At 40.9% G+C, this 26,910-nt stretch overlaps 2 protein-coding genes across 2 annotated transcripts in view; both read right to left on the bottom strand.

Annotated features, from left to right (window-relative positions):
* Window positions 1-26,910, bottom strand: part of LOC308086529 (uncharacterized protein) — a 280,681-nt gene that overhangs the window by 141,778 nt on the left and 111,993 nt on the right. The gene's annotated exons all lie outside the window — the stretch shown is intronic.
* The window catches only part of LOC308086787 (uncharacterized protein), a gene marked incomplete at both ends in the record, with an annotated part of 35,188 nt that overhangs the window by 4,606 nt on the left and 3,672 nt on the right, over window positions 1-26,910 (bottom strand). Inside the window, 3 exons of the mRNA XM_080430434.1 lie at window positions 14,637-14,903; window positions 18,616-18,640; window positions 26,344-26,618. Of these exons, the coding sequence (XP_080286560.1) occupies window positions 14,637-14,903; window positions 18,616-18,640; window positions 26,344-26,618 (567 nt within the window). The remainder of the gene's footprint in view (window positions 1-14,636; window positions 14,904-18,615; window positions 18,641-26,343; window positions 26,619-26,910) is intronic.

Here is a 26,910-nt window from a genome sequence, read left to right as displayed (position 1 = left end):
ATGTGGTCCATTTGGTTACATTAATGCACTCTCAGAGTTAGAGATCTTTACGGTCCCTTTGATTCCTATTCCTAACCATGGATCATTTTGCTGTGGATCCACAGGAACCCCTTCAAGGACCCCTGAGGGTCCCCGGACCCCACTTTGAGAACCACTGGTCTAGAGGACCCAGTAGTGTTAAGATTTTAAGAAAGTGTAATGTCAGCCCAACAGATTTTAAAATCAGATTGCATCACACATGAAAATCTCTTCTCTATAAACATGCTCACACTACAACATTATAAAATGGTTGCACATCAAACGCTATACAGGATGATTATTGTGCCCACACACTTCCTCAGCTATGCTACGCTACTCACAGAGACGCACGTACAACGTTTTTTTTTTTTTTTTTTTCTTCTTTGTGGTCACATATCTAAAGTCTGTCAGGGTGCAGCTTTCATGTGGTTTACTAAACAATGCTTGTGACTCCAGCAGACATTGTGTCCTGATTCACTAAACTTGGTCACGCACACATGTTGTTCTTATGCGGCGGCAGTGGCTCAGGGGTAGAGTGGCCGGTAGAGCGGCCAGATGGAAGCCGTTAAGTTTCCAGTTCGATCCCGGGTGTTACTGTTGAAGTGTCCTTGAGCAAGACGCTGAACCCCTAATTGCTCCACAATCTATGTAAAGCGCTTTGGATAAAAGCGCTATATAAATGCACCATTTATGCGCAAATATGAAAGTGTCTGATTCATATCAGAAGGAAAAACTAATTTTACGTGGGTTTCTGCATACTGTAGGTACACTCAAACTCACGTCTGCTCTCGGTCTGTCTGTCTGTCTTATTAACAGCAAACCATGCGCAGCTGTTATTATTCTTCATCCAAAATCAATTGCAATAGTGCCAAACCTCAAATGATATTTGAAAAATAAAAAAAGATATTTATGTGTCCAACATTTGTCATAACATATAAAACATATTCAATGATCTATTGCTTGTGTAACCAGGGCACTTTGGCCCGGAAACAGAATACCAGACTACACCACCCATGAGAGTTTCACCCAGAATACCACTTAGATCAGGGATGTCAAATTCATTTTGGGGTCCGGGCCACATTGTTCAAAAGGTGACTTGATGTGGGCCACAACCAGTTGCGGACGCACATGCACATTCACATTCACATTCACACGAATTATACAGCATTGTTTTTCAGTGTGTTGTCTCAGTCACTGCTATTAACTACAGTATATCACTTTTAAAAATATATATTATGAAGAAGAATAGCTACTTTAATTATTGACATTAAAAACAAACAATGCAATTTTTAAGGAGCCCCAATAACCATTTTAGAATAATTCGATTTGAAGTTAAACTATACCTAGTAATGTGTGTGGTTATGGTAATGATTACCAAGCCACGTTTTCACTACAGTGCCAGAATTTTTCCATAAAAATAATTAGATTTAAAGAACTACAGTGGTGTAAAGTAACTAATTAAAGATAATAATATAACTAATGTGTCAAAAAAAATCATTACTTTTTAAAAAAGTTTTTAAAACATCATTGGTTATTATACTTTTTCAAAAATAGTAAATTTACATGGGTAGCCAGCATGAAAATTTCACTTGCTGCTTCCAGACACCTCAATGTCAGGGACCAGTTTCTGAGAAGTTATTTTCATAATTAATTAACATGTTAAATCATTAACATCATTAATTTACATGTCTGATATGTGTCATCTGTGAGTGCAGTTCGGATATTGCAGGTAGGCTATGTGTCCATAGCCAGATCCCCCCCATTCCTAGTCATTCCTAGTCATCTTGTGTGTGTGTGTGTACGTGCGTGCGTGTGTGAGGGAGTGAGAGAGACAGGGGGAGAGAGATTGCACTGTGAATTAAGTTTTGTCACTAGATGTGATCAACTGAGTGGATTACACAACATTTACCATGCTCTTATTTGAAGGGGGAAAAAACTTGGTACGGGGAATTCCATTGTCTTTTTAAATATCGATAAACATTTCAATCTCACTCAAACCTCACATGTTCGCTATAGTGCTACGTTTTGTTTGGTTTAGTTTACAGGCAGAAAAATAATAATATAGGCTATAACTGGGAACGTGAATGGGTAACTTGGAATGGAACTGAGATCTTATTATGTAAAATCTTTATGACAAAAACGTATAAAACAGCGCGATCGTTGTTGTGGTGAGCTTCAATTAGGCACACAAACGGGGTTTGGGAAATGGTTACGGTACATTACACTCTTGAGTGAAAAATGGATATCCTATATGAATGATTATAGCCTAAAAATGATTCACGGGTAGCGACAGAGTAAACTATATTTACTTAAGTTACACAGATTAACTTTTCAAAGTTAAATGTATGCCTGCTCTCTGAAGCCCTGTGCCCAGACACGTATGAAACGCTGTAGCGAGAGCTACACGGTTCATACATTCTTAGGTTAAGTCCATGATGCATCACCTCCACAAACAGACTTACTACACACAGGTCAAAAAGACAGTTCCGCATACGTCACAGACTATTACTTGGAGTCATCAACACTGAGGATTCTACTCTACTGCCTGTCGAGTGTGTGTGTGAGAGAGAGAGAGAGAGAGAGAGAGAGAGAGAGAGAGAGAGAGAGAGAGAGAGAGAGAGAGAGAGAGAGAGAGAGAGAGAGAGAGACGTCTGAACCACACGGTGTACTTTTGGCTCCACCCCTCAGCCCCAAAGAAATTGATACCGAAGATTTCTAGAAAAATCGAACTCCTGGAAAGGCGTCATTTTAAAGATGGCGTCCAAGGAGCTTAAAATGGCTATACCTCAATTACTATACAGTATAACCCCAAAAGGTGGTTTTGGTGTCTAACCCTAGGTTTTAGGGCTCAAAGAATGTGACTGAATCAGTGGAATTGGATTTATTTATTGCTAAATCCAAGATGGCCTCCGTCCCAAGGTGATGTAATAAATTGTGTAAAAACATTATTTTTCTTTTCTTTTTACAGATTAAGGGATAGGTTGCAGACGGTAAAAATAACATCATTAGATATTTGTTAAATGATGCTGGTTATGACCAGTTCAGGGATGCTTATGCAAACTATAGGGTGGATCAACTGAAACTTGGTCATATGTATAGTATTTGTATGGAAATGCCCCAGACTATCTACAGTGTCCAGACTATCTACGGTGTATGTGATACCTGGTCAAAAGTTTGGTAAGAGCCAAGAGGTGTTTGTCGCTGGGATTACCTGAGCTCTGTCCACTGGGCAATCTCAGTCTAATACATGAGGCGCAGTTTACGGAGCTAGTTCAGGCCAGGCAACTCAAGGGATTGGGCTAACCGATCAGGTGACTAAGTCACATGCACTCTTCTCCTGGTCGGTGAGTTATAAGTAATGCTCTGCCTACCTATCCAGTCTGGTTGCGCTCTTCTGCTGCTCTGACGTGCGACGCTGCTGCTGCTGCTGCTCTGCTGCCGAGATCCTGCCGGATCTGCTGCCCTTGCTTGCTCCCTCTGCTGCTGCCCATGAAAGTCATATTGTTCATGTAGGTGGTCATACGGCGTCGGTGTTCTTGGTTGATGGTTGTAATCATAGCTACTCAGCGGCGTGCTACTGGTCCTAATCGTGGTATTACTTTCTTTACTTAAGTAAAAAACTAAATTAAATTATGGCTAAATCTCTTGCTAAACGCTCAGCTCAAAAGCAGTAGCGTTCGTCATTGATCGATATCAGTATGGTCAACTAGAGTGTAGAAATAGAGTAACGACACGCTTGATTCCGCCGCAAAACTGGCTCCTTAGGCTATAGTTCCAAACATTGAGTTAGACGGAGCACTTCCGCATTCCGGGCTATAGTTCCAAACAATGGGACTGCCTCATTGAGTTAGACGGAGCACTTCCGCATTCCATTCTTACAATGGGAGTCGACGCTAGTGTCAGAACTCTCTCTATGGCACTGGGTTGACGGTAATTCACCAACAGTGTTGCTTAAATTGCTATGTTTTCTTATCGTAAGCAACGATGGGCTCGGGGTTCTGTTATGGTCCCCAGTTTAGCGTGTATTTGTTCAAAGTAGTTCACTTTATCTCAAGATTGGGTTCTAGACCTGGTTGTTTACTTCTCTCTCAAGAGATGACGTCACCGATCTGTGCGCGCTGATATGGCTGGTAAGTACTGCTTGGTAGAGAGAGGGCATGGCTTCACTTTGTGATTTGCTTTGCTTGTTCTGGCTCTAATGTTCAGATTAATATCTTTATGTACTGGTTAAAACACGGATATGCTCAGTTGGCTGCATCTTGCTTAATTTATAGTTTAATGTATCATGGTTAGTTCAGTGGCTTTAGATGGTACTCTTATTCTGAAGAGATCGTCCACCGGAAGCTAACTTGTGAGTAGCGTTCAAGAAGTAGTTGTTAATGCTGCTAGAATTTATTGAAATCGATTTAGCAGTTATCTATAGGAGGTTCTGTTTTGGCGTAGGGCTGGAACGGATGAACTATTACGTTATGGGATAAAGGGATAAGTTTGGTTCCGTAGTCATGCTGTCTGACTCTATGATTGGTTGACTTTTCTGGTGTAACCTGGGAATTGTAGTCTCTGCTCAAGCCTCCGGCGTCAGATCAGTGGTTATGATACAGGCAGAGAGATTTTATTCACGTGCCGATCGCTGCATAAGCTATATTTATTATTTTATGTAGTCTGCGTGGTAAAATAAATTTCAATCAGGCTGGATGGCATAAGATGTTAAGTAATCTCAGTAAGCCACAGCAACTAAAGCATTATATTGATAAAATTATTATACGTTATGAACTTGCTTGTGACTTGCAATATGAGTTATACGTTATGAACTTGCTTGTGACTTGCAATATGAGTTAAACAGCAATAATATTAAGTATCACAGCGTAGGATTAATAAATGTGCAAGTCTAGTTGGTATTAAATATCATAGGTTACGGGTCCGTTCGGATTCCAATCATCATTTAGCAGTATCTTTATCAGAAGGCTGCGAGTATGTTGTAAGGATGTGCATAGATCATTCTATGCTTAAAGCAGTCTGTAGTTGTGCAGACGGCATTATATCGCGTTAATTTTAGTTATGGGCGGATAGTAGTGGTAGGGATGATTTATCTCCATGTGCGATGGTGGCTATAGTTATCTCTCCTGTAGATATGTCTGGCATCTATTTGCAGAGTAGGAAATGGCACCAGACGTTGTCAATTCATGTAGCAGTTCAATTGCTCTAATATGTGGTGGAGGTAAAGTAGGCGTTTCATATTACGATGAAATAAACAAATGAACTTGCAGTGCAGATTAGACGTTATTGGTTGCATTCTACCGTTGCTTATGCTCTTGTATTGCTAAATTACACTTGTTAAGGATCAGGATGAGCTAAAGGGATTCTCATTTTGCTGCATACATTTGGATAAGAGATGGTAGAGACGTTGTAGCACAGGCTAACACAGTACGTTTGCTTCTTTGTGGAAGCTTTAGATTGTCGTAGCACAGGTTAGCACAGCATGTTTGCTTATGTGGAAGCTTTACATTGTTTGTAGCACAGGCTAGCTCAGCATGTTTGCTTCTATGTGGAAGATTAGAGTGGTGTAGCACAGGCTAGCACAGCATGTTTTGCCTACGTGGAGGCCGAATTGTTAGCACAAGCTATCTCAGCATGCCTTGCTACGTGGATAGCTCTGGATTGTTTGTAGCACAGGCTAGCATAGCATGGTTTGCTTCCCACGTGGAAGCTTGAATTGTCTTAGCACAAGCTATCTCAGCATGCTCGCTACATGGATAGCTCTGGATTGGTTGTAACACAGGCTAGCATAGCATGGTGCTTCCGACGCGGAAGCTTGGATTGTTCGTAGCAAAAGCTAATTCAGCATGTTTGCTTCTCATGTGGAAGCTTGGATTGTTGGTAGCACAAGCTAAACACAACATGTTTTGCTTCCCATGCGTAAAGCTATCAAATTGGTTGTAGCACAAGCTAAACACTGCATGCTTTCTTCCATGTGGGAGGTACATGGTATATAGAAAAGTTGGTTGCCGAGTGATGTTGTCATGAGCATCAAGATTACAGAAGTTAAGTTATTGCAACAGGATAGATAGTGGGGCTTCAGTAGAGTCAAGATATCAGTCATTTGTCCAGGTTGGCTGGTGCGCATCAATTAAATAAATAAAAATATATATATATATATATATATATATATATATATTTTGCCGCGACATATCTCGCAGGACGGATAAAAGAGGGACTCCGATCCTGGCTGCTCCTGTTATCAATAGTTACACTATGTTGATGGGCTCTTTGCTTGTCTCATGCTTATCAAAAGCTGGGTGACTGGAAGTATTTGTCCCCGTATAAGAGGCGCTGCTCTTCGCCAGAGTGGGATGCTCACGGCATATTTAGCACCACATCAAGGTGTGTTCATCACTGGTGACGAGTGTTGCAGCGCAACCAGCAGCTTGCGGTGTGCGACTGACTGTGTCAGGATTGAGGCCACACTCGTGCATTGACGTGCAGCATGCGTCCCCACTCATCCACAGTGAAGCACGCACGATTCACCGTGGCTATGTGAGTGGCTTCAGGAAGTAAATTCCTGTCCCAGCTGTCTATAACGGCGTCATCTCGTCCAGGGTGGCTTATCATGGTAATTGCAAGAATAATTCTGCTTCTGGTTCTAGATTCCAGGTTGAGCTACCTACGCTCTTGGCGGCACCGTGAGCTCTCAAGGCAGCGTGAGAGAGCTGTTCGAGATGTGGGCTTCTCAGTGTTCTCAGCACTATGCTGCATCATCTACTGTGCGGGCCAGCACAAGGCTCTCAAGGCAGCGTGAGAGCACTTGAGATGTGGGCTTCTCAAGGTCTTCTCGGCACCTATGCTGCATCATCTACTGAGCTGCCTAGCCTCGCTGCTAAACTCTGCTAAATCAATTCTGCCAACCCTCTGGCGTCTGGCTCTGTTGGGCCGATCCAGACTTGCAACAGATGGCATTTCGTGCTAAATCTATTAGGCTATGGATGGAGAGGGATATCGGCGTTAGCTAACATTATTCACATGTCTAATAATCTGCGTCAAGCTCTGCAAGCTATAATTTAAGCTTGTATACCAAATTATTTCTGCATCAACTGCTATGATGCTAATTGCTAACATGCTGCCACATGGCGCTTAACCCATTTAGACCATGGCCGATTCAAAAATCGCCTTCTAAATCTGACTAAATTCTGCAAACTTAGTTTAAAATATATATAATATATATATAAAACGCATGTTGCTATACGGTAAATGGCAACATGAACCCAAAATGGGTTAAATTGGTCATAGGATGGCCGGGCTAATCCAGAATTGCAATAACATTGTGTTTGTCTCTCCATCTGTAGGCCTAAACTTGAACTGGTTCACTGCAAAGCTGCGAGAGATCTGCTCAAGCTGCGGGCTTTCTCCATCCTCCGTATTGGTGTAGCTACACCTGCAGCGCTGCTTGCTTCTGCTTCTCTTAAATCTATGGGGCGAGGGTCCTCAGGAGCTTACGTAGATAACGTAGATATTGGTTAATAAGGATGACATTCTGCAGGCTAAAAGCTCATGAGTATGAGCGCTCTCGCTGTTCTATCGCTAATTCAATAAATGCTGCTCGCTTTAATTACAACTCGGGTGGATTGCTGGGGATTTAGTTATTGGTGACTTCATGGCGTTAAAATGTTGGGCTATTTAATATGTTGGGTTTAAAAATGTTGGGCTATTTAATATGTTGGGTTTTAAAAATGTTGGGCTATTTATGACTATAGTCAGGCTAATATATTATATATATATATAGTACTGATTCAGATGTTAAGTAAAGATAGCACGTCTTTACACACATAGTCAGTACACTTTATTTATTATGGATGATAAACAATAGTTATCATTCATCATAGGATGACTCATTATATATATATGTGTATATATATATATATAGCAGATTTCTTTGAAAAAGAAATAAATATAGAATGTCCTCTTCGAATCCGAGTTGGTGCGGCACAGCGTGGACGCCATATTAGGATACCGTCTAGGACTCCTGAATTCAGGGAGCAGCGGGTACCTGGATTCATCAGGCTCGCTGAACACATGGATGCATGCTGCATTTGTTTAGTTAAATTTAAAAATGAAATGTGAGGAACACTATCATGTTAGTAAGAAACAAGTCATGGAGCTCCACCATTCTCACAGATGGTTGGTCCGGCGTCAGGCCCTGTGCTCTCAAGCCGTTTTGGGGGTTCTTGCTGTTTTGGGGGTTTAATTCATTCCCTGTAAATGCTAATTGGCATGTAACATTCATTAAAATGTTATCCTTACATGGAATGAATGGATTCAGAGGCCTGACGCCAAACTATGCTTCCTCTTGTTTCTATACCATGCTCAAGCTTGCTATATATATATTGCTAATAAATATATATTCTAATCCAATCTAAGAGTTGTCTGACTGAAATGAGGCGCAGTTTACGGAGCTAGTTCAGGCCAGGCAACTCAAGGGATTGGGCTAACCGATCAGGTGACTAAGTCACATGCACTCTTCTCCTGGTCGGTGAGTTATAAGTAATGCTCTGCCTACCTATCCAGTCTGGTTGCGCTCTTCTGCTGCTCTGACGTGCGACGCTGCTGCTGCTGCTGCTCTGCTGCCGAGATCCTGCCGGATCTGCTGCCCTTGCTTGCTCCCTCTGCTGCTGCCCATGAAAGTCATCCCACCCGCCTCCCCGGCATCCACCTGTAGGCTCTGTTTCTAGATCCCCTTGGGGGTTTAATTCATTCCCTGTAAATGCTAATTGGCATGTAACATTCATTAAAATGTTATCCTTACATGGAATGAATGGATTCAGAGGCCTGACGCCAAACTATGCTTCCTCTTGTTTCTATACCATGCTCAAGCTTGCTATATATATATTGCTAATAAATATATATTCTAATCCAATCTAAGAGTTGTCTGACTGAACTATTTTTAATGGAAAAAGTATGGAGGCAATTTAATTTGAAGTTTTAATGGTGTGTGTGTAACAGGCTATGTTACCAGCCACCTCTATGGCTTTGTTTCTCATCAGAGACACAGTCAAGCAGATGTTTCAAAAGCATTTATTGTAGAAAGTAAGATGGAACAAAGCCAGAGCAGATGGAACTGCTGTCAATAACAGCGGCTCCCTCTCAAGATGACTGATTGATTGATCCTGTCGTGCATCGATTATCGATTAAATCGATAATCTAATCACACCAGCCGTGTGGCTGCTGTGATTAGATCAAGTGTTCAAGTGGGCCCTGATCCATAAAAAGGTTGAGAACCACTGACAACAGGACAAGGATAAGGATAATTCCTTTTAACAGGTCGTTCATGAAAGTCCTTGCGGTCTTGTTTCCAATGAGAACCTGTGAGCAATTGGGGTTAAGAGTCTTGCTCAGGGACAAATTTCATATCATCGGCACATATGCTGGGATAGCCTGGAATCGAACCTGGGGCAACCAGGGCCAGCTGGTTCCCTAGGCGGGCTCACTAACCACTCAGCTATGGACGCCCCAAGCAGCAGACACAGTGACAGGGATGTCACACAACTGGAAACACAAGTTCAAATAACAGCAACAGCTTTGTTTTCGTGAAGTAATACCCTAATTCTTCATACAAGAGTGTTGCACAAAAGTAATGACACGTTGTGAGCTTGTACATCTGCTGTTTTCACTATTTGTAAAATGTTTTAAAAAACGAATATTAAAAAAAGAACGGTTTTGGACGTAGGTTTCCACATACGCTTCTTAACTGAGCTCATATTATCATCTAAAAACAACAATATCAAAATACAGTATGCTTTGATCAACAGGTACAAGTAACATCATAGAGATAAGAAAATACAAATATACAAACTGCTTCTTAAAGCTGTAATCCATAACTTATTTTAATGAAAGATATTTAACCAATCTGTATGGTGTTGTATGTTAACACACATACAATACACAGAACTTATATGTGTTTAAATCCTGAGTAGGAAATAAAATGTATGGATTGCAGCTTTATCTGAGCTCACAGATCATGTAAAAAAGCAACAATACAAAAAGGTTTATTGCTCATAATTAATTATCAATGTGAACAGAACATTTGTCTCTGTCGGGTGGAAACCTCATAATGTCCAAAACTGCTACTTTTCAGGATTCAGTTCAAAAGCATCAAAAAAGTCTACAAGCTCAAAACGTGTTGCTTCGCGCCGCGTTTCTAGCTTGCAGATCTGCTACTTTTGAAGCTTTCGTGTGATGCTGTTGTATGATCAACTAGGGTGTTCATTTATGAAAAAAACATAACAAGTTATAAAATGGAGATAGGAGGTTTCTGCCCGACAGCAACGATATATAAAACCCAACCCTAGTGGCCAGAGAAGAGTGACTTGAGCCCCCCCCCCATCATACTAACCTAACAGTCACCACGTCAGATCATGAAACGTTGTGAGCTTGTAGATCTGCTATCTTTGCTGTATTTTTTACAATATTTTGGAAGACATGTGCCCAAATTAGGGAAAGTGGTAAACACTCATTTTAAACTAAATTATGACATCATAAAACATGAATATCAAACGTATCAAACAGTCTACATTTCACTAAAAGTAAATGCATGTATTTAATTCAGTCTGACCAGAAGCAGAGATAAAACATATTCTCCACCAGACATATCACTGAATGACCTGAGGGGGGATGTCAAAAGCAGAGGCATTGATCCAACCCTGTGATTATGATTCATTGCATTAATAGATCATCAAAGGCAGTGCTTGTAAATCAGCTAAAAAAATCTGAGTAAGAAGCGTAGCTGTGTATATATATCGTAATAATATGAAATATCATGAAAAAAACAACAACATCATTAATTGTAAGTGAGTCCCCAAATAATAGGCTAAACACTAAGATTTTTATGATAATATAACATTAATATTTTAATAAAGGTATGTATATTATGTTGGTATGGTATTTTTATTTTTTATTTTTTAAACCTAGTTTTCATTGTGATACAGATCAATAGGAACTTAACGTCTACTACATGTAACACTGGTTCCCGAACACAAACCACTGATTGCTTATTAAAATACACATGCCTGGAAAATGCCCGCGGCCCACCCATCTGCCCACCCATCTGACCACTTAACACGCTTCTGAGATTTTCAAGTGGGCAACCCCTGACATAGATTGATTCAATAGAATGACGGGTTTAGCACATCTATTTTGAAGTATTTGAAGTATATTTCTTTTTTACCCCCTTTTTCTCCCCATTTTAGCCGATAAGCCAATTATTTCAACAAAATATCTTCATTTAATTGGTTCTCACTAATGCTCATTATAATATGGTACCATTTGTCTACTTCTTTGTCTCATAGGAGGGCTGTGGACAGAAACCCACATAACAGTGACATATTCAATGGGAAATCCAAGCTAAGAGAAACGGCAGGCGTTCTATTCCTGGAAAGTTAGCATGCTATAATAGAAGCCGTTTTCTGCACATTAATAATAATTAAAAAATCAATCTTGTATAAAATGACCAAACCTGCCTACCGCTGATGTCACTGGTAGGCAGGTTTCTGAACCGTCCACAGCCCTCCTCTGAGACACAGAGTGAGTACACAAAAATTGTGCCATATTTCAATGAGCATTTAGTGAGGACCAATGCTATGAAGATCGCTTGAAAATAGGTGAAGTGGTCCTTTAAGTAACTCATGTGAGTACTTCTATCACCACTGATGGATGTGAGGTGAGATCATTCCAGAACTTCGTCTGGCTCCTCGTCGTCTCCTTCCTCTTCTGGCTCTTCATGGTCTCCTTCCTCATCACTGAGTCTGGCTTCAGCACTGGAACCAGCAACATTGACGTAAGCCATCTCAATGTTCTCCACTCTTGCATTCTGCCCTCTGGTGGCCTGGAGAAACACAGCAGCACCCAACTTTAACTTATTGTGTATGACATGGCCTTGCTTACATTATCGCAATATTTCGCAATTGTGAGACCCATGTAATTTGATACGTATCGTTTCGGCCAACTTGTTGCCAATACACAGCCCTACTGGACGGTAATTATCTCATTTATATTTCAGGATTGTGTTTAATAAAGATGAATGTATTTACCCTCCTCTTCCAGAAACCATAATGGAAGATGAACTGTGCCCACAGAACCAGCATTACCACTGCCACTCTGATTATGATTTTATTCAGAAGAGGGGCTGTGAGAGAAATATGATGGATTAAAAACCTCACCAAACAACATCATTATACAACGTACATTATAGTGATGACTAGTTTTGCCATAATCATGTTGCTCTACAACAGAGGCACATCCATGACAGCAATGGTACAAAAAATATATATATATTTTTTTTTAAATGTATCATTTTCGGCCTTTCGGTATTCTGTTTTCGGCCAAGTGTTTCCTATATTCGGTATTCGGTTTTGGCCAATAATTTTCCATTCGGTGCATCCCTAAACAAAATGCTGAATAAATTACACATTTTGGAAAAAAAAATCTCTCTTTTTTTGTATCGAAAAACATGTATCGAACAGTGACACCAAAATATTGAACCGAACCGAACGGAACCGTGAATTTTGTGAACTGTTGCAGGCTTAATAGATAGATAGATAGATAGATAGATAGATAGATAGATAGATAGATAGATAGATAGATAGATAGATAGATACCTTTGACTAGAGAGAGGATCTCACTTTCAGAGGTAAAGTTACGTCTGAACACAGTGATGCGATCAAATATATCAGTGTAATTTATAACAACATTGTTGTGATAAATACAGCTGTAGTTTCCTTGGTGGGTGTGGTCTGCTGCAGGAAACAGGAAGTTAGCAGAGTGATTGACAGCTGGCTGGGTGTAGGTGTGTGTTGTGTTGGATCCAGTGAAGTTGAGATAGAAAGAGCCTCCTGGGTACTGTGGCTGGACGGAACAGCTGATGAATAAGCTGGAACCCTCCAACAACTGCAGCCCCTGCTGCTGGCCCTCAAAAAACCCGTTTATGAAGGGGTAGAGGGTGATGTTTGGCTTAAACAGCAGATCTGTATCAAGACAATACAAGGCAGTGTCTGTGGATGATACTGTTATTATAAACATTTAATTGTGAATTACAGGTATTTAGAGTTGAAATTGGCATTACAAATTATCGATTCAATGCCAAAGAAATGCCAGTAATATTTAATGCCAATAGAACGGTCTGGGGATAACGTGATCCTCTCAAGAAAAGTGGGGATTTTTTCTTTGGATGGATACTCTGTGGCAAATAAAAATCCATGATACTCAATACAAAAGATACAAAGCTATACAGCATAATTGTATCTTTCTTTGTATCTTCATGCCGCTGGCCTCTATTGAAAAATAAAAAGCATTATTACAGATTTTGTTCTTCAATATAATCTTCAAGAATCAAGAATCAGGCAGGTTTTATTTTGGGGCGCTCGGGTGGCACAGTGCTAAAGTGCCTGCACACCACCGCACCGCAGAGGTTATGGGTTCGAATCCATCGTGGTGCATCCGACTTTGTCGAGCGTCTACACGAAAACAATTGGCCCGTGTTCGGGGGAGGGGAGACGGTTATGGAGGGTGATAATTGTCACTGCATGCAATTCTACGGGCTGGGGGCGGCGCTTGTCAGCAGGGATTGTTGGGCGGGAGGAGTAGGACGAAGGCTCTACGTCCTCCCGGTGGGGGCTCCTCACTGGCAGGTGAGTCAGTAAGATACAACAGCAGTGACAACACAGCAAGTGTGTGGGGGAGGAATCAATTGGCATAACGACTATATTGGGGAGAAAAAGGAACAAAATTTTTCACTCTCTCACTGTACCAGCCATGACATGTTGTTGGGACTTGTTCCTGAAATTGTGCTACAATCTAACATATTAACATGTTTAACAATTGAACATCTGTTCTATGATTTATGAAGCTTGAATACAATTACCAGAAGTAAAAGCTAATGTTCGTCTATGAAGGAACATGATGCATGGTTGCATGTCTTGAACGTCACTATGAATGCTGTATATTCAGCCTGATAACACCCACAACACATGTAGTTTTTATTGTTCTGTTTTTTTTTCAACGTTGTTTTATTATTTTAGGGATAGGTTTAGTTCCAAAACTATCGAGTCAATCTGAACTCATTTTTGTAGCTATTATTCTCTATCTTCATATGAAATGCAATAAACAAAAATCCAAATATCATCTCTTGTTGGGTGGAAACCTCATTTGTCCAAAACTGTTACTTTGCAGAATTCAAATTCTTTCATTGTTTTTTACCTGAACAGATCACCTCCAGTCTGAAGGAGGAAGTACGAGACTCCTTTGTTACACACTCCCTCAGTGAGGATTCAGATCCAACACAGGAAGATTTAATCCACCATACAAGTTGATCCTGTATAGAAATCCTTTCTATGTTAACAGCAGAGCCACAGCCCAACTGTCTACACACTACAGATGATGACTGCTGGTTCCAGTAGCCAGCCCCTGGTCTCATTTCTCCCTGGTGTCTCACCTCCAGTCTACCAGTACAGTGACTGGCTCCTCCCACCAACCTGACATCTATGCAGAGACAATAGCATAGCATCAAGAAAAATTATATTAGGTTGATTTAAAATAATAACCCAAACAAAATAAAGTATCGGCTGTCTTTTTACCTGAGCAGGTGAGTCCAACAGTCTTGTCAGGTGAGCAGGTGTTTCTAGTTGAGTCTGAGGTTCTACAGTCCAGGAGAACAGACTCACTGCCTTCACACTGGAACTCTTTGGTCCACATTGGAGCCTTCACTTCTCCATAGAGCGCCCCCTGGAGGACTGAAGGAGGCCCACAGTAAAGCTCCCTACAGACCACCTCTGCATCCTGCTGGTCAAAGTCACCTTCACACACTGAGACCCACGACTGATCAGACTTCACCTCTACTCTGCCTGAACACAGACCAGTCCCATTCACCAACCTCACAGACTCTGGAGAGAGAGAGAGAGAGAGAGAGAGAGAGAGAGAGAGAGAGAGAGAGAGAGAGAGAGAGAGAGAGAGAGAGAGAGAGAGAGAGAGAATTTATTACGTTTTGTCATCACTTTAGTAGATTCAGCTCACCGCTAACACGCACGCATGCACGCACGCACGCACGCACGCACGCACACACACACACACACACACACACACACACACACACACACACACACACACACACACACACATACAGGATCCGGACTGATATCGTTTTGAAGACGAGGTAAAGTAAGAGGTATATATGTCTATGTAATTAATACATTGTTATGATGTCTATTCTTATGCTTCATTTATACTTAGTCGTAAGACGGTGTTGTTCACAGAAATGGCAGATCTACTGTCCATTGCATCGCAACATGCTGTGAGCTTGTAGATCTGCTATTTTGGTGACACTGTTGTATGACAAAGTATAAATGAGTCTTTAAAGGCAAGCTGAAATTAAAAGTATGTTTTTTCACACTTTTAGAGCGTAATCGGCGCTGGTGTTTCACCTCCAGTCTACCAGCACAGTGTCTGACTCCTCCCACCAATCTGACATCATCAGACTCTGTACACAGACAATAGAATAATCAGCAAATATTACTTCCATAATCTTAAAATTATAATAATAACAACAACAACGATAGTAATAATGATGAAAATCATCATCATCATCCAAATACAACATGCTGTTTGTGTTTTACTTGAGCAGATGAGTAAGCACTAAGAACAGTAAAACATAATTGTACAACGGTTTATTGTTTACCTGTTGTGTGGTGTGTTGGTTCAGCCTGGAGAGCTGATGAGGAAAATAATGAATACAATGAATCATCTTCACTGTAACATAGTTCATAATACTTGGTATTTGATTTGTCAGGAGCTCCAAAATGTAACTTTACATTGTGTTCTTATACGTATAAATAAAAACAAATAATGTAATAAAGGATGTTGTGTAATAGATGCTGTAGATATGTGAATGTCTCTGTGTCATCATGACATATTGGACACACTGTTATCTATGGAGGTGATGAGGTTTGATACAAACTATTATTTTCTAATCCATCCCTGTATGACAATGGAATGTCCTTCCTTAACACTGTACAGGCTGGCTCACTGCTACCATTTTATGCATAACAAATGTATTCGATGTATGAGACATTTAAGAAGATTAAAGTGATAATCATTTGACTTTTTGTCCAGAATGCCTCATTATGTGTAAAAAAAAAAAAAAAAACTGAGCATTTGTGTTCATCAACTTGACCACAAACTATTAATAACACTGTGACAATACCCGTTACACTGTGACGCTATGAGCTAGAGAGGCGGGAATTATGTGTTGTAAAAGAACCGGTACCAAAACCTTGTTCGGTGCGGTGTGATAACAGACAGGAGATCCCTGAACCTCAGGGACCTTATGAACGGGTTATACACAGAAGCGTCTACTATAAAAACTTCTAAAAACTGCATTTTACCCGTGGCGACGGAAGAACAACACAGTGATTTCAGAGCAAATTCAACCCTGTTAGCAGGCCCGTGGGTGGCCTTCAGGGAATTTACGGCATATTTCTGGTCTAAGTCTGGTCACCATCCGTAGACAACTAAACCTCCCCCCAATAGTCCAGTCCCTGACTAAAATATGGGCCTGCAGATATCACAGAAGGGCAGAGGGCAGAGGGGCCCTTTTAATCTACTGGCCTGCTTCAGAAGAAATGTCAACTTGCCCACCAACCGTTCAGTGCACACTTATGTCACTTGTACCAGTTATAACAATCAAAAGACTCTCATGAAACAACCTGTTCTACTCCTCCGTCTAGAGAAATGCACTGATGCTCATCCTATTATAACCCACTCTCATCCTATGCCTACAACCTGGACCTCTGTCAGCCATAAGGTTGGTCACACAGAAAAAGAGAGCCAAAATGCAAACCATATTTACATTTACACCATCAAGCAAAAATCATTGCACACAAACATTGCATCAGCTACAGATCTCTACCTGAATGGGGTGTGTATTATATCAGTTGTGTATCAGCCATTTGTGTGGAACTCCCAAACCCCCCAGGGGTGTGGTGGTGTCTTTCAGAAGAAAACTCTAGTCTATTTATCTTTACAGCACTAACTCAGATAATGAGGCTTTTTGGAAGATTAAAAGCTTCCCTTTATTTGCTCAGTTCATAGTGGGATTACAGATGTGTATTTAACAAAATACAAATACAAAATACAAATACAAAATACAAATACAAAATACAAATACAAAACACAAATGCAAATACAATCTAGGAATCTAGGTTGTATCTGTCTGGTCAGATTTACAAATGCCTTGAGTTAGGCTTGTCCTAAAATAATTTAGAATTTAGATCTCATTCAGCCTGAAATACAGGCCAGTCTAAATTTGGTCATTTCAAAAATAGATAATACCAATTGTTAATATTACTTATTATGTATAGGTATAATAATTATTAATAAACACCAAATAGGTTTCATCTCAAAATAGAGAAATGTACCTTTTTTAATTTAAGTAATGTTTTACCTTCCTCCATGTGGAGCCATGACTGCTTGACATCTGAGCAAGGTGCAGGAGAAGAAGCCCCAAAAACCCAAAGGGCCCCCAACAGCCGTCCGTTTCCAAAACCCCAAAACCCTCCAAAACCTCTCTCAGCCTCCCTGTGATGCTCTCGCACGAGCCCCTATATATGATAGTACGGTCTAAAGGAAGTTCCCCAGACATGAGTGTGTGTATGTGTGTGCACATACAGTAGGTGTGCATGTTGGTGATTCTTCGAAAGTTAAGAAAGTCAGTGTGCGTGTATGTGTGTGCACGTAGGCGTGTGTGCACGTAGGCGTGATTCTTAGAAGTCAGTGTGTCTGTATGTGGCTTTTTGTGCCTTTTTCAACAGCCGCCCACACACAAAAAACCTTTACTTTGCACCTTGCACCGACATTATCAGCATGGCCATATATGGGTTAAATTTCCCCCAAGATGATACTTGAGCATAATTCAGTAAATGCAATAATACTGCATATTAGAGTCAATTAAATCATTAATAACATCAGGTTAAATAAATGAGAAAATCAAATGATTCACGTTTGCATTAAATCTATCAAATCTTGGGTACTCTTTGATCTCAATGATCAGTCATAAATGCAGGCTGTATGTCACGTACGCAGCGGGTTGAGCTCACATACAGAAAATGTTAAACCACAAAAGGCCTCTGCCTGCTGAAAGCCTTCGAGTGCACCTCAGTCATTTGAACCAGTCAATATCATATTCTTTCTTTAGGCAAATCAAGTGATAACAAAATGTAAAGCCTATATCCTAAAGTGAGCTGTTCAACATAAATTACGTTCTAATACATTTCCATATGTTCAACAGTTGGCAACAGTGTGTGTGTGTGTGTGTGTGTGTGTGTGTGTGTGTGTGTGTGTGTGTGTGTGTGTGTGTGTGTGTGTGTGTGTGTGTGTGTGTGTGTGTGTGTGTGTGTGTGTGTGTGTGTTTTTTGTGTGTGTGTCGCTGCAGAGTGAGAAAGATGCAGTTTAGTTCTTGACTTGAGAAGAGAAGTGTCCTAGGTGAAAGCATGGCTGGATATATCTGTGCTTTCGGCATGTTTTCACACATGTTTTTTCTCTGTAGCTTCACAGTGTTCTTACTGGCAGGGAGGAGCAAGGTGTGAATCTAAGGGAGGGGTGAGAAGAGGAGAGGAGAGGAGAGGAGAGGAGAGGAGAGGAGAGGAGAGGAGAGGAGAGGAGAGGAGAGGAGAGGAGAGGAGGAGAGGAAGGGGAGGAGGGGAGGAGAGGAGAGGAGAGGAGGATAGGAGAGGAGGATAGGAGAGGAGAAGGGGGAAAAGAGGGGAGGAGAGGAGAAGGGGGAAAAGAGGGGAGGGCTGAGGAGAAGAGGGGAGAGGAGGGGGAGGAGAGGAGAGGAGAGGAGAGGAGAGGAGAGGAGAGGAGAGGAGAGGAGATTAGATTAGATTAGATTAGATTAGATTAGATGAGATGAGATGAGATGAGATGAGATGAGATGAGATGAGATGAGATGAGATGAGATGAGATGAGATGAGATGAGATGAGATGAGATGAGATGAGATGAGATGAGATGAGATGAGATGAGATGAGAGGAGAGGAGAGGAGAGGAGAGGAGAGGAGAGGAGAGGAGAAGGGGGAAGAGAGGGGAGGGGTGAGGAGAAGAGGGGAGGAGTGTGTGTGTGTGTGTGTGTGTGTGTGTGTGTGTGTGTGTGTGTGTGTGTGTGTGTGTGTGTGTGTGTGTGTGTTGTGTGTGTGTGTGTGTGTGTGTGTGTGTGTGTGTGTGTGTGTGTGTGTGTGTGTGTGTGTGTGTGTGTGTGTGTGTGTGAGTCTGCATGTGCGTGTGCGTGCGTGCATGCATGTCTGCGTGCATGCGCGTGCGTGCATGTGTGCGTGCGTGCGTGCATGTGTGTGTGTGTGTGTGTGTGTGTGTGTGTGTGTGTGTGTGTGTGTGTGTGTGTGTGTGTGTGTGTGTGTGTGTGTGTGTGTTGTGTTTACATGTACAGTATGATGTGTGATTGAAGTGGTTAATCAGACTCATTGATTTAGTTGAGTATAGAGAAGATAAAATAATGCTTTTTTTCTTTGTAACTTCACAGTGTTCTTACTGGCAGGAGGCTCAATGCTCTGAATATCTGACCACAAGAGTGAGGAACAGGAAAAGTTGTTGTAGCTGCATTTATATTTAACCCCTAAATAAATCATCTCTATAAGACTATGATGAGACAAAACAATAATAGCCTACATAAATGCACATTTCACTCCTCCAAACATGTAATCAGTGACGTCTAGAAAATCAAAAAATCTTAAACCTATTTAAAAAACCTATTTACTCTAACAGAACCCCATAGTTTTAATATTTTAAGAAACTGTCATGTGAGCCTAACATATTTTCAAATAATGGTGCATATCATGCTGATAATCTCTTCTCTATAATCTTAAACATGCACACACTACATTTTAAAACAATTGCACATCAAGCAGTTCATGATATAAGATTATTGTGCTCACACATTTCCTGCATCTCAGCTACACACACCCGTACAACAGGGGGGTTTCTTTTCTTCTTTGTGGTCACATGTCTAAAGTCTGTCAGGGTGCTATAGCTGCAACGTGGCTCTAGACTAGTGGTGCTCAAAGTGGGGTCTGGGGACCCCCAAGGGTCCTTACGGGGATTCCCCGCAACATGTGTTAATAAAGCATCAACATCAGTTTAACCACTTTAACCATGGCTATTTGAAAATAGCTGAGTTACGTTTCACTGGGAGTCTCCCACTTGGAAATACATGTTAACTCTCCCTGTACATTTACACGATAATTGAAGAACCATGTTTGCATTTCAATACGCGCGTTATTGACATGATTTTACATCTCATTTAACCCTCACTCCATGAAATCTATGAAAATGTTTAATCTGCAACATCTTTTCAGATGGGGGTCCCTGCTTCATCTTTCTCTCATCTATGCAATATGTAGTGGGGGTACCTACTTATACAATATGTAGCGGGGGTCCCTGCTTCATCTCTTATCTAGATACAATGGGCCTCATTTATCAACATGGTGTAGACCAAATAATGGGCGTACGGCGAGATCACCGCAACTTTCGGCATTTATCTATTTATCCTGACATTGACTTCAGCCTATGGCCCGTTCAGATCTCACGTCAGGTTGGAGGCAGTTGGTGACTTTGGCTAAACCCGTTTGTTCCATTGTACACCTGCGGAGCAGCATTATCTCACCGTCTGACAGGCATCTGGACATTATGTATCCACTCCAAAATGTATATCACACTAAAAAATTATCCCTGTGAAAACATAACATTTTATAAACTCATTTAAACAAACTGCTTTAACAGTCATTCAGATCTGGCGGCATTGGCTATTTGAAAATAGCAGATCTAAAAGTTCACAACACGTCGCATCGCCAGGCGTTGTGAGCTTGTAGATCTGCTATTTTCATACAAGCGCTTATGTGAGAGCATTTTCGGGAGTTTGGACCGGCGCGGCGGCGCCGCTGTTATCTTTTCATGGACAGCGAGGTCTCCAAAACCTATATAGGCCTACAGTAGCGTGTTATGTACAATCTGGGTTGAGTATATAAACCCGACGATCCACGGTACTGACTGCAGCCCGCCGAGTCTCACAGGGAAAAGCCTACATGACTGCTTTATTTTAGTGTAACTCGAATGCGCACTGCCTGGTATGGGTTAAATAAATTAATATACAAACATATTCTATTCATGGCGATGTGATTGGTATCATAATCTGTCATTCATGTAGGCTACTAGCCTACTTGACAAAGATTGTACCGTTACAGAATACATGAAAGACAGTTTGGCTTGCAAGTAGTTAGGTGCGTGTGTGTGTGTGTGTGTGTGTGTGTGTGTGTGTGTGTGTGTGTGTGTGTGTGTGTGTGTGTGTGTGTGTGATTTGACAGGCAGCGAGGCGGGCAGGGGAAACCCTTTCTTATTGGCTTTCCAATGCTTTGTTTGGTCGTATTCTGGTTATTCATGTCGTAAAAATCGGGGCGTTTTGAGGATATTTAAGGGCGTGTTATTTAAATGACGCTCGGTTTCAGTCGTCAGATTTGTCAAAGCTCCGACCAAATGTACGCTAGGATTGGCTGTATAGGATCGCTTGATAAATGTCACTTGGACTTTGGTGTAAGGTGAAATATAGGCAAAAATATAAGCCGCTTTTTACACTCCATTGATAAATGAGGGCCAGTATGTAGTGGGGGTCCCTACTTATACAACATGTAGTGGGGGTCCCTGCTTCATCTCTCTCTCAGCTAAGAGGTTCTTGGTCTGTAAAACCCCTGATCTATTCATCACTGTATGACTATATATATATATATATATATATATATATATATATATATATATATATATATATATATACATACACATATACATATTACAAAACATACATTAACCACTTCAGCCCTATATATATTTCGGCCATTTGAAAATAACCGATCTACAAGCTCACAATGTGTCGCGATGCGACGCATTGTGAGCTTGTAGATTACCTATATATTTAAATATTATATATATTAATAGATACTGACATCATATACCCAACCACCATGGTCTAGGTTCAACTGTTAATATTATCATAGTGATATTACAGTTAAGGAATATAGGAATAGTAAAATAGTTAAAAACAGCAGTAATCAGCCCAAATCTGACAGATTACATCATGACAAGTTCTCAATCTTTCACAAATCCACAACCCCTTAAGCCTAAAATTAAATTATTCTTATCTTATCTTAGCTTATTAAGGCTAACTTTGTCCTGATGAATATTCCATATAACTTTTTTTGTGGTGTGATTGTTCTCTCTGTACAGAGCAGCACTTTTTATTTCACCTTTATTTTACCAAGAATATTTTTTTCCAAAATCTCTCTTGCAAGGGAGTTCTGGCCAAAACAGCAGCACACAAAGTTACACATAAAAATAACACAAAATCTACATAAAACATGAAATCCAATAAATAGAATAGACGTATGAAGTTCAAATGCCAGGACAAGAGCAGACAGTGGTCAAGTTGTCCTTTATCCTGTTTTTAAAAACAGCCGTGCTGACAAGCCAGTTTAAGATGAGTCTGGAGAATATCCTGTTAAAAGAGTGTTCAGCCGCGCGTGCGTGCGTGTGTGTGTGTGTGTGTGTTTGTGAATGTTTTCTTTTTTTCTTCTTTGCTGGTGGTTTACGACTAAGACAGGAACCATGACATTTTAACACACACACACACACACACACACACACACACACACACACACACACACACACACACACACACACACACACACACACACACACACACACACACACAGGTTTCGATGGAACCCACAACTTGTGTCAGGACATTTTGTTCTTCACTTGAGATGAGAAGTGTCCTAGGTGAATGCATGGCTGGTATCCATGCATATCTATGCATGCATACTGTACACATATACATGTGTATGCATGTATATACTGTACACATGCATATCTATGCATGCATACTGTGCACATGTATCTACAAGCAACCCCCCCCAAAACAAAATAATAATCTGACAGATTCTAGATATGTGCTCTTGTCTTTAGTAACTTAACCACAAACCTTTTCACTACTTTTCTGTGACATGTACTGTATGAGTTAAGTGTTAAGTTGTTATTCAGACTAATTTAGTACACTGCAAAATAAAAGACAAAATAATGGGTAAAACAATCATGACATAACATCATTAAACTGCAGGAGCTTATCGTCATTACATTATTTTAAAGCAGGGGTTAAAATCATGATGAAAATAATGAAAGTAAACCCATCCACCATGGTCTAGGTTCAACTGTAAATATTATATATATTAATAGATACTGACATCATAAACCCATCCACCATGGTCTAGGTTCAACTGTAAATATTATATATATTAATAAATACTGACATCATAAACCCATCCACCATGGTCTAGGTTCAACTGTTAATATTATCAAAGTGATATTTCAGTTAAGGAATATAGGAATAGTAATATAGAGTTAAAAAAAAAGCAATAAGTAGGCCAAATCTGACACATTTCTAACAACAACATCTTGACAAGATCTCAATCTTTCACAAATAAGTAAAAAGGTGAATTGATGCTCTTTGTGGTGTGATTGTTCTCTCTGTCAGATTAAACATCTCTTTTGCATTTAAGGGATTCCTGGCCAAAACAGCATCACACGAAGTTACACATAAAAATAACACAGCATCAACATAAAACATAAAATCCAATAAACAGAACCGACGTAATATGTTAACATGCCAGGACAAGAGCAGACAGTGGTCAAGTTGTCCTTTATCCTGTTTTTAAAAACAGCCGTGCTGACAAGAGAACCCAGTTTAAGGTGAGTGTGTAGCTTACACCAAGTTTCACCAAAGACTTTGGGAATTTTATGCATGAACTTTCAATCAGATCTCCGGTTAAAAACATTAGTGGGCCTTGGAGTCAATAAAGAACACAAGTAACAAGTTTATGCTAAGCTAAACGCTGTAGCATCGTGATAACGGTGGAGAGAGGAGAATATCTCCTGTTAAAAGAGTGTTGCATGCACACTGCACTGCATTGTTGTTGTCAAATAGACAGCGGTGGAAAAAGTCCTCAAATTTTTTACGTGAAAGTATCAAAACTTGCAAAATGTACAATGTTACTTGCGTAAAAGTACAAAAGTATTGGTATCAAAATGTACTTAAAGTAAGAAAAGTAGAAGTAGTAGTAGTTTGGAAATAGCAAATCTACAAGCTCACAATTCGTCACATCGCAACACATTGTGAGCTTGTAGATCGTCTATTTTCAAATGGCCGAAATATATATAGGGCTGAAGTGGTTAATATATGTTTTGTAATAATAATCTAAATCTACAAAGTCACTACTAACTAAAGCTTTCAAATTATTATAGTGGAGTAAAAGTATAATATTTGTCTCTGAGATGTAGTGGAGTAGATGTAAAAGTACACCAAATTGGAAATACTCCAATAAAGTAAAAAAATAACTCAACATTTTACGTAAGTACAGTACTTGAGTAAATGTACTTAGTTAGCCTACTTTGCACCACTGCAAATAGACACCACCCAACAAGTGTCATTAAAACAAAGTCCTACTGTACCTGAGCTCCACAGCAAGCAGAATAGAATCCATATTGTCTCCATATCTGTGTGTAGGACAGCTAGCAGGACAGCCGCATTGTCGTAGTGCTGTTATCCAGACTGAAGTCTTCACTGAACTAGCTAAATATACGTGTGCCCATGTGGTTTACCTGTTCTTTCATACTGGCAGGAAGATGCAAGAGGCTCAACGCTCTGAATATCTGACCACAAAGAGTGAGGGCAGGAAACATTGTTGCAGCTGCATTTATATTTCACCCTAAAGAAGTCATACTGTAGATGTCTATTAGACTATGATGAAACAAAACAATATATAAATAATAAATTCAGTGAATTTAACTCCTCCAAACAAGTAATCAGTGGCGTCTAGACTCTAGAAAATCTTAAAATTAAATAAAAACAATTGGGTTTTCTAGACTCTACAGAACCCAGTAGTTTTAAGAAACTGTAATTTGAGCCCAACAAATGTTCAAATCAGGTTGCATCGAACACATGAGAATAATCTTCATGCATACACTACAGTATTTTAAAATAATTGCACATCAAATGCTACAGGACATAAGACACACATTTCCTGCATCTCAGCTATACTATGCGCACTCACACAACAGTTTTTTTTTCCTTTGTGGTCACATGTCTAAAGTCTGTCAGGGTGCAGCTGCCATGTGGCTTACTGAACAATGCTTGTGACTCCAGCAGACACTGGCCCTCATTTATCAACACGGTGCAGACCAAATAATGGGCGTACGGCGAGATCACCGCAACTTTCGGCATTTATCAATACTAGCCCATACCCGGTCGGCCGGTCGGTCGACCCAAGACGGACACCAAGACGGACGGTACTCCAATTATATAGTAGGATAGTAGGATATCCTGACATTGACTGCAGCGTACCGACCGTTCAGATCTCATGTCAGGTCAGAGGCAGTTGTTGACTTTGGCTGCACCCGTTTGTTCCATTGTAGACATGCAGAGCAGCATTGTCTGACCGTCTGACAGGCATCTGAACATATGTATCTGCTCCAAAATGTATATCTATCACACTAATACATAATCCCTGTGAACATATAACATTTTATAAACTAATTTAAACAAACTGCTTTAACAGTCATTCAGATAAGATTGCAGATTTGGCTGCATTGGCTATTTGAAAATAGCAGATCTACAAGCTCACAACGCATTGCGACGCGCTGTGAGCTTGTAGATCTGCTATTTTCAAAATATACGAGCGCTTATGTTTCGGGAGTTGGGACACGCGCGGCAGCGCCACTGTTATCTTTTCATGGACAGTGAGGTTTCCAAACCGATATAAATATACCTATACCTATGCATATAGCGTGTTGTGAAGACTGAACCAAACCAAAACTCGGAGACAGTATTTGCGAAGGCCTCACAGGGCGTTTTATTCAGGAAGTAGATGGCACGTCCACAGGGGGGAAACCCCTGGTGCCGTTTGTTTATACGTTTCAAATCATAAATCAGAATAAAGCAAACTTTCACCCCTCAGGGCTCAGTGTCAGTAATTGTCCATGCGTATCCCCCTCACGCGCTCTGCGTGGGTTTCCAGTCCATGAACGGTCCGTTAATACATCGGGTCCTAGGTTGCCTATAACAGAAACATATAACCATTAGACTCCGAGTTACATAACACCAGGTAATGAGGAGGAGAATAAGTGGGGGTTCGCTTACCGCCTGTGCACCTGTCTGGTCAGCGTGGAGAGTCAGGCCGTACTGAGGCAGAGACGGTGCTTTTGGTTTGTTTGTGCGCTCCCCAGCTGGGCGCCGCAGGTGTGCTCACTTTAGGTTGATTCCACAGATAGACGGCCAGGTAACGCCCGTCGATGACGCAGCCCAGCTGGGGGCGGGGCCTGGCTGGCCACGCACCGCCTCTGCCCCACTGACTCTCCCCGTTGAGGTGCTTACCTGGCAGGCGGTTGCCTAGCGACACCCCACAGTGTCCTATGGAGTTATGCAACCTAGCTGCACGGGACTCACACTGCAGCCCATCTGAGTCTCACGGGGAAGGGGAATAGCTTACATGACTGCTTTATTTTAGTGTAACTCGAACGTGCACTGCTCGGTATGGGCTAAATAAATTAATATACAAACGTATTCCATTCATGGTGATGTGATTGGTATCATAATCTGTCATTCATGTAGGCTACTAGCCAACGTGACAAAGATTGTACCGTTACGGAATACATGAAAGACAGTTCGGCTTGCAAGTAGTTAGGTGATTGTGCGTGCGTGCGTGCGTGCGTGCATGCGTGCGTGCGTGCGTGCGTGCGTATGGCGGAAT

This window comes from Gymnoscopelus braueri, assembly GCF_963280865.1.
Source record: "Gymnoscopelus braueri genome assembly, chromosome: 6".
Lineage (NCBI taxonomy): Eukaryota > Metazoa > Chordata > Actinopteri > Myctophiformes > Myctophidae > Gymnoscopelus > Gymnoscopelus braueri.
Note: the sequence above shows the minus strand (reverse complement) of the source record. Positions and strands in the feature narration are given on the sequence as shown.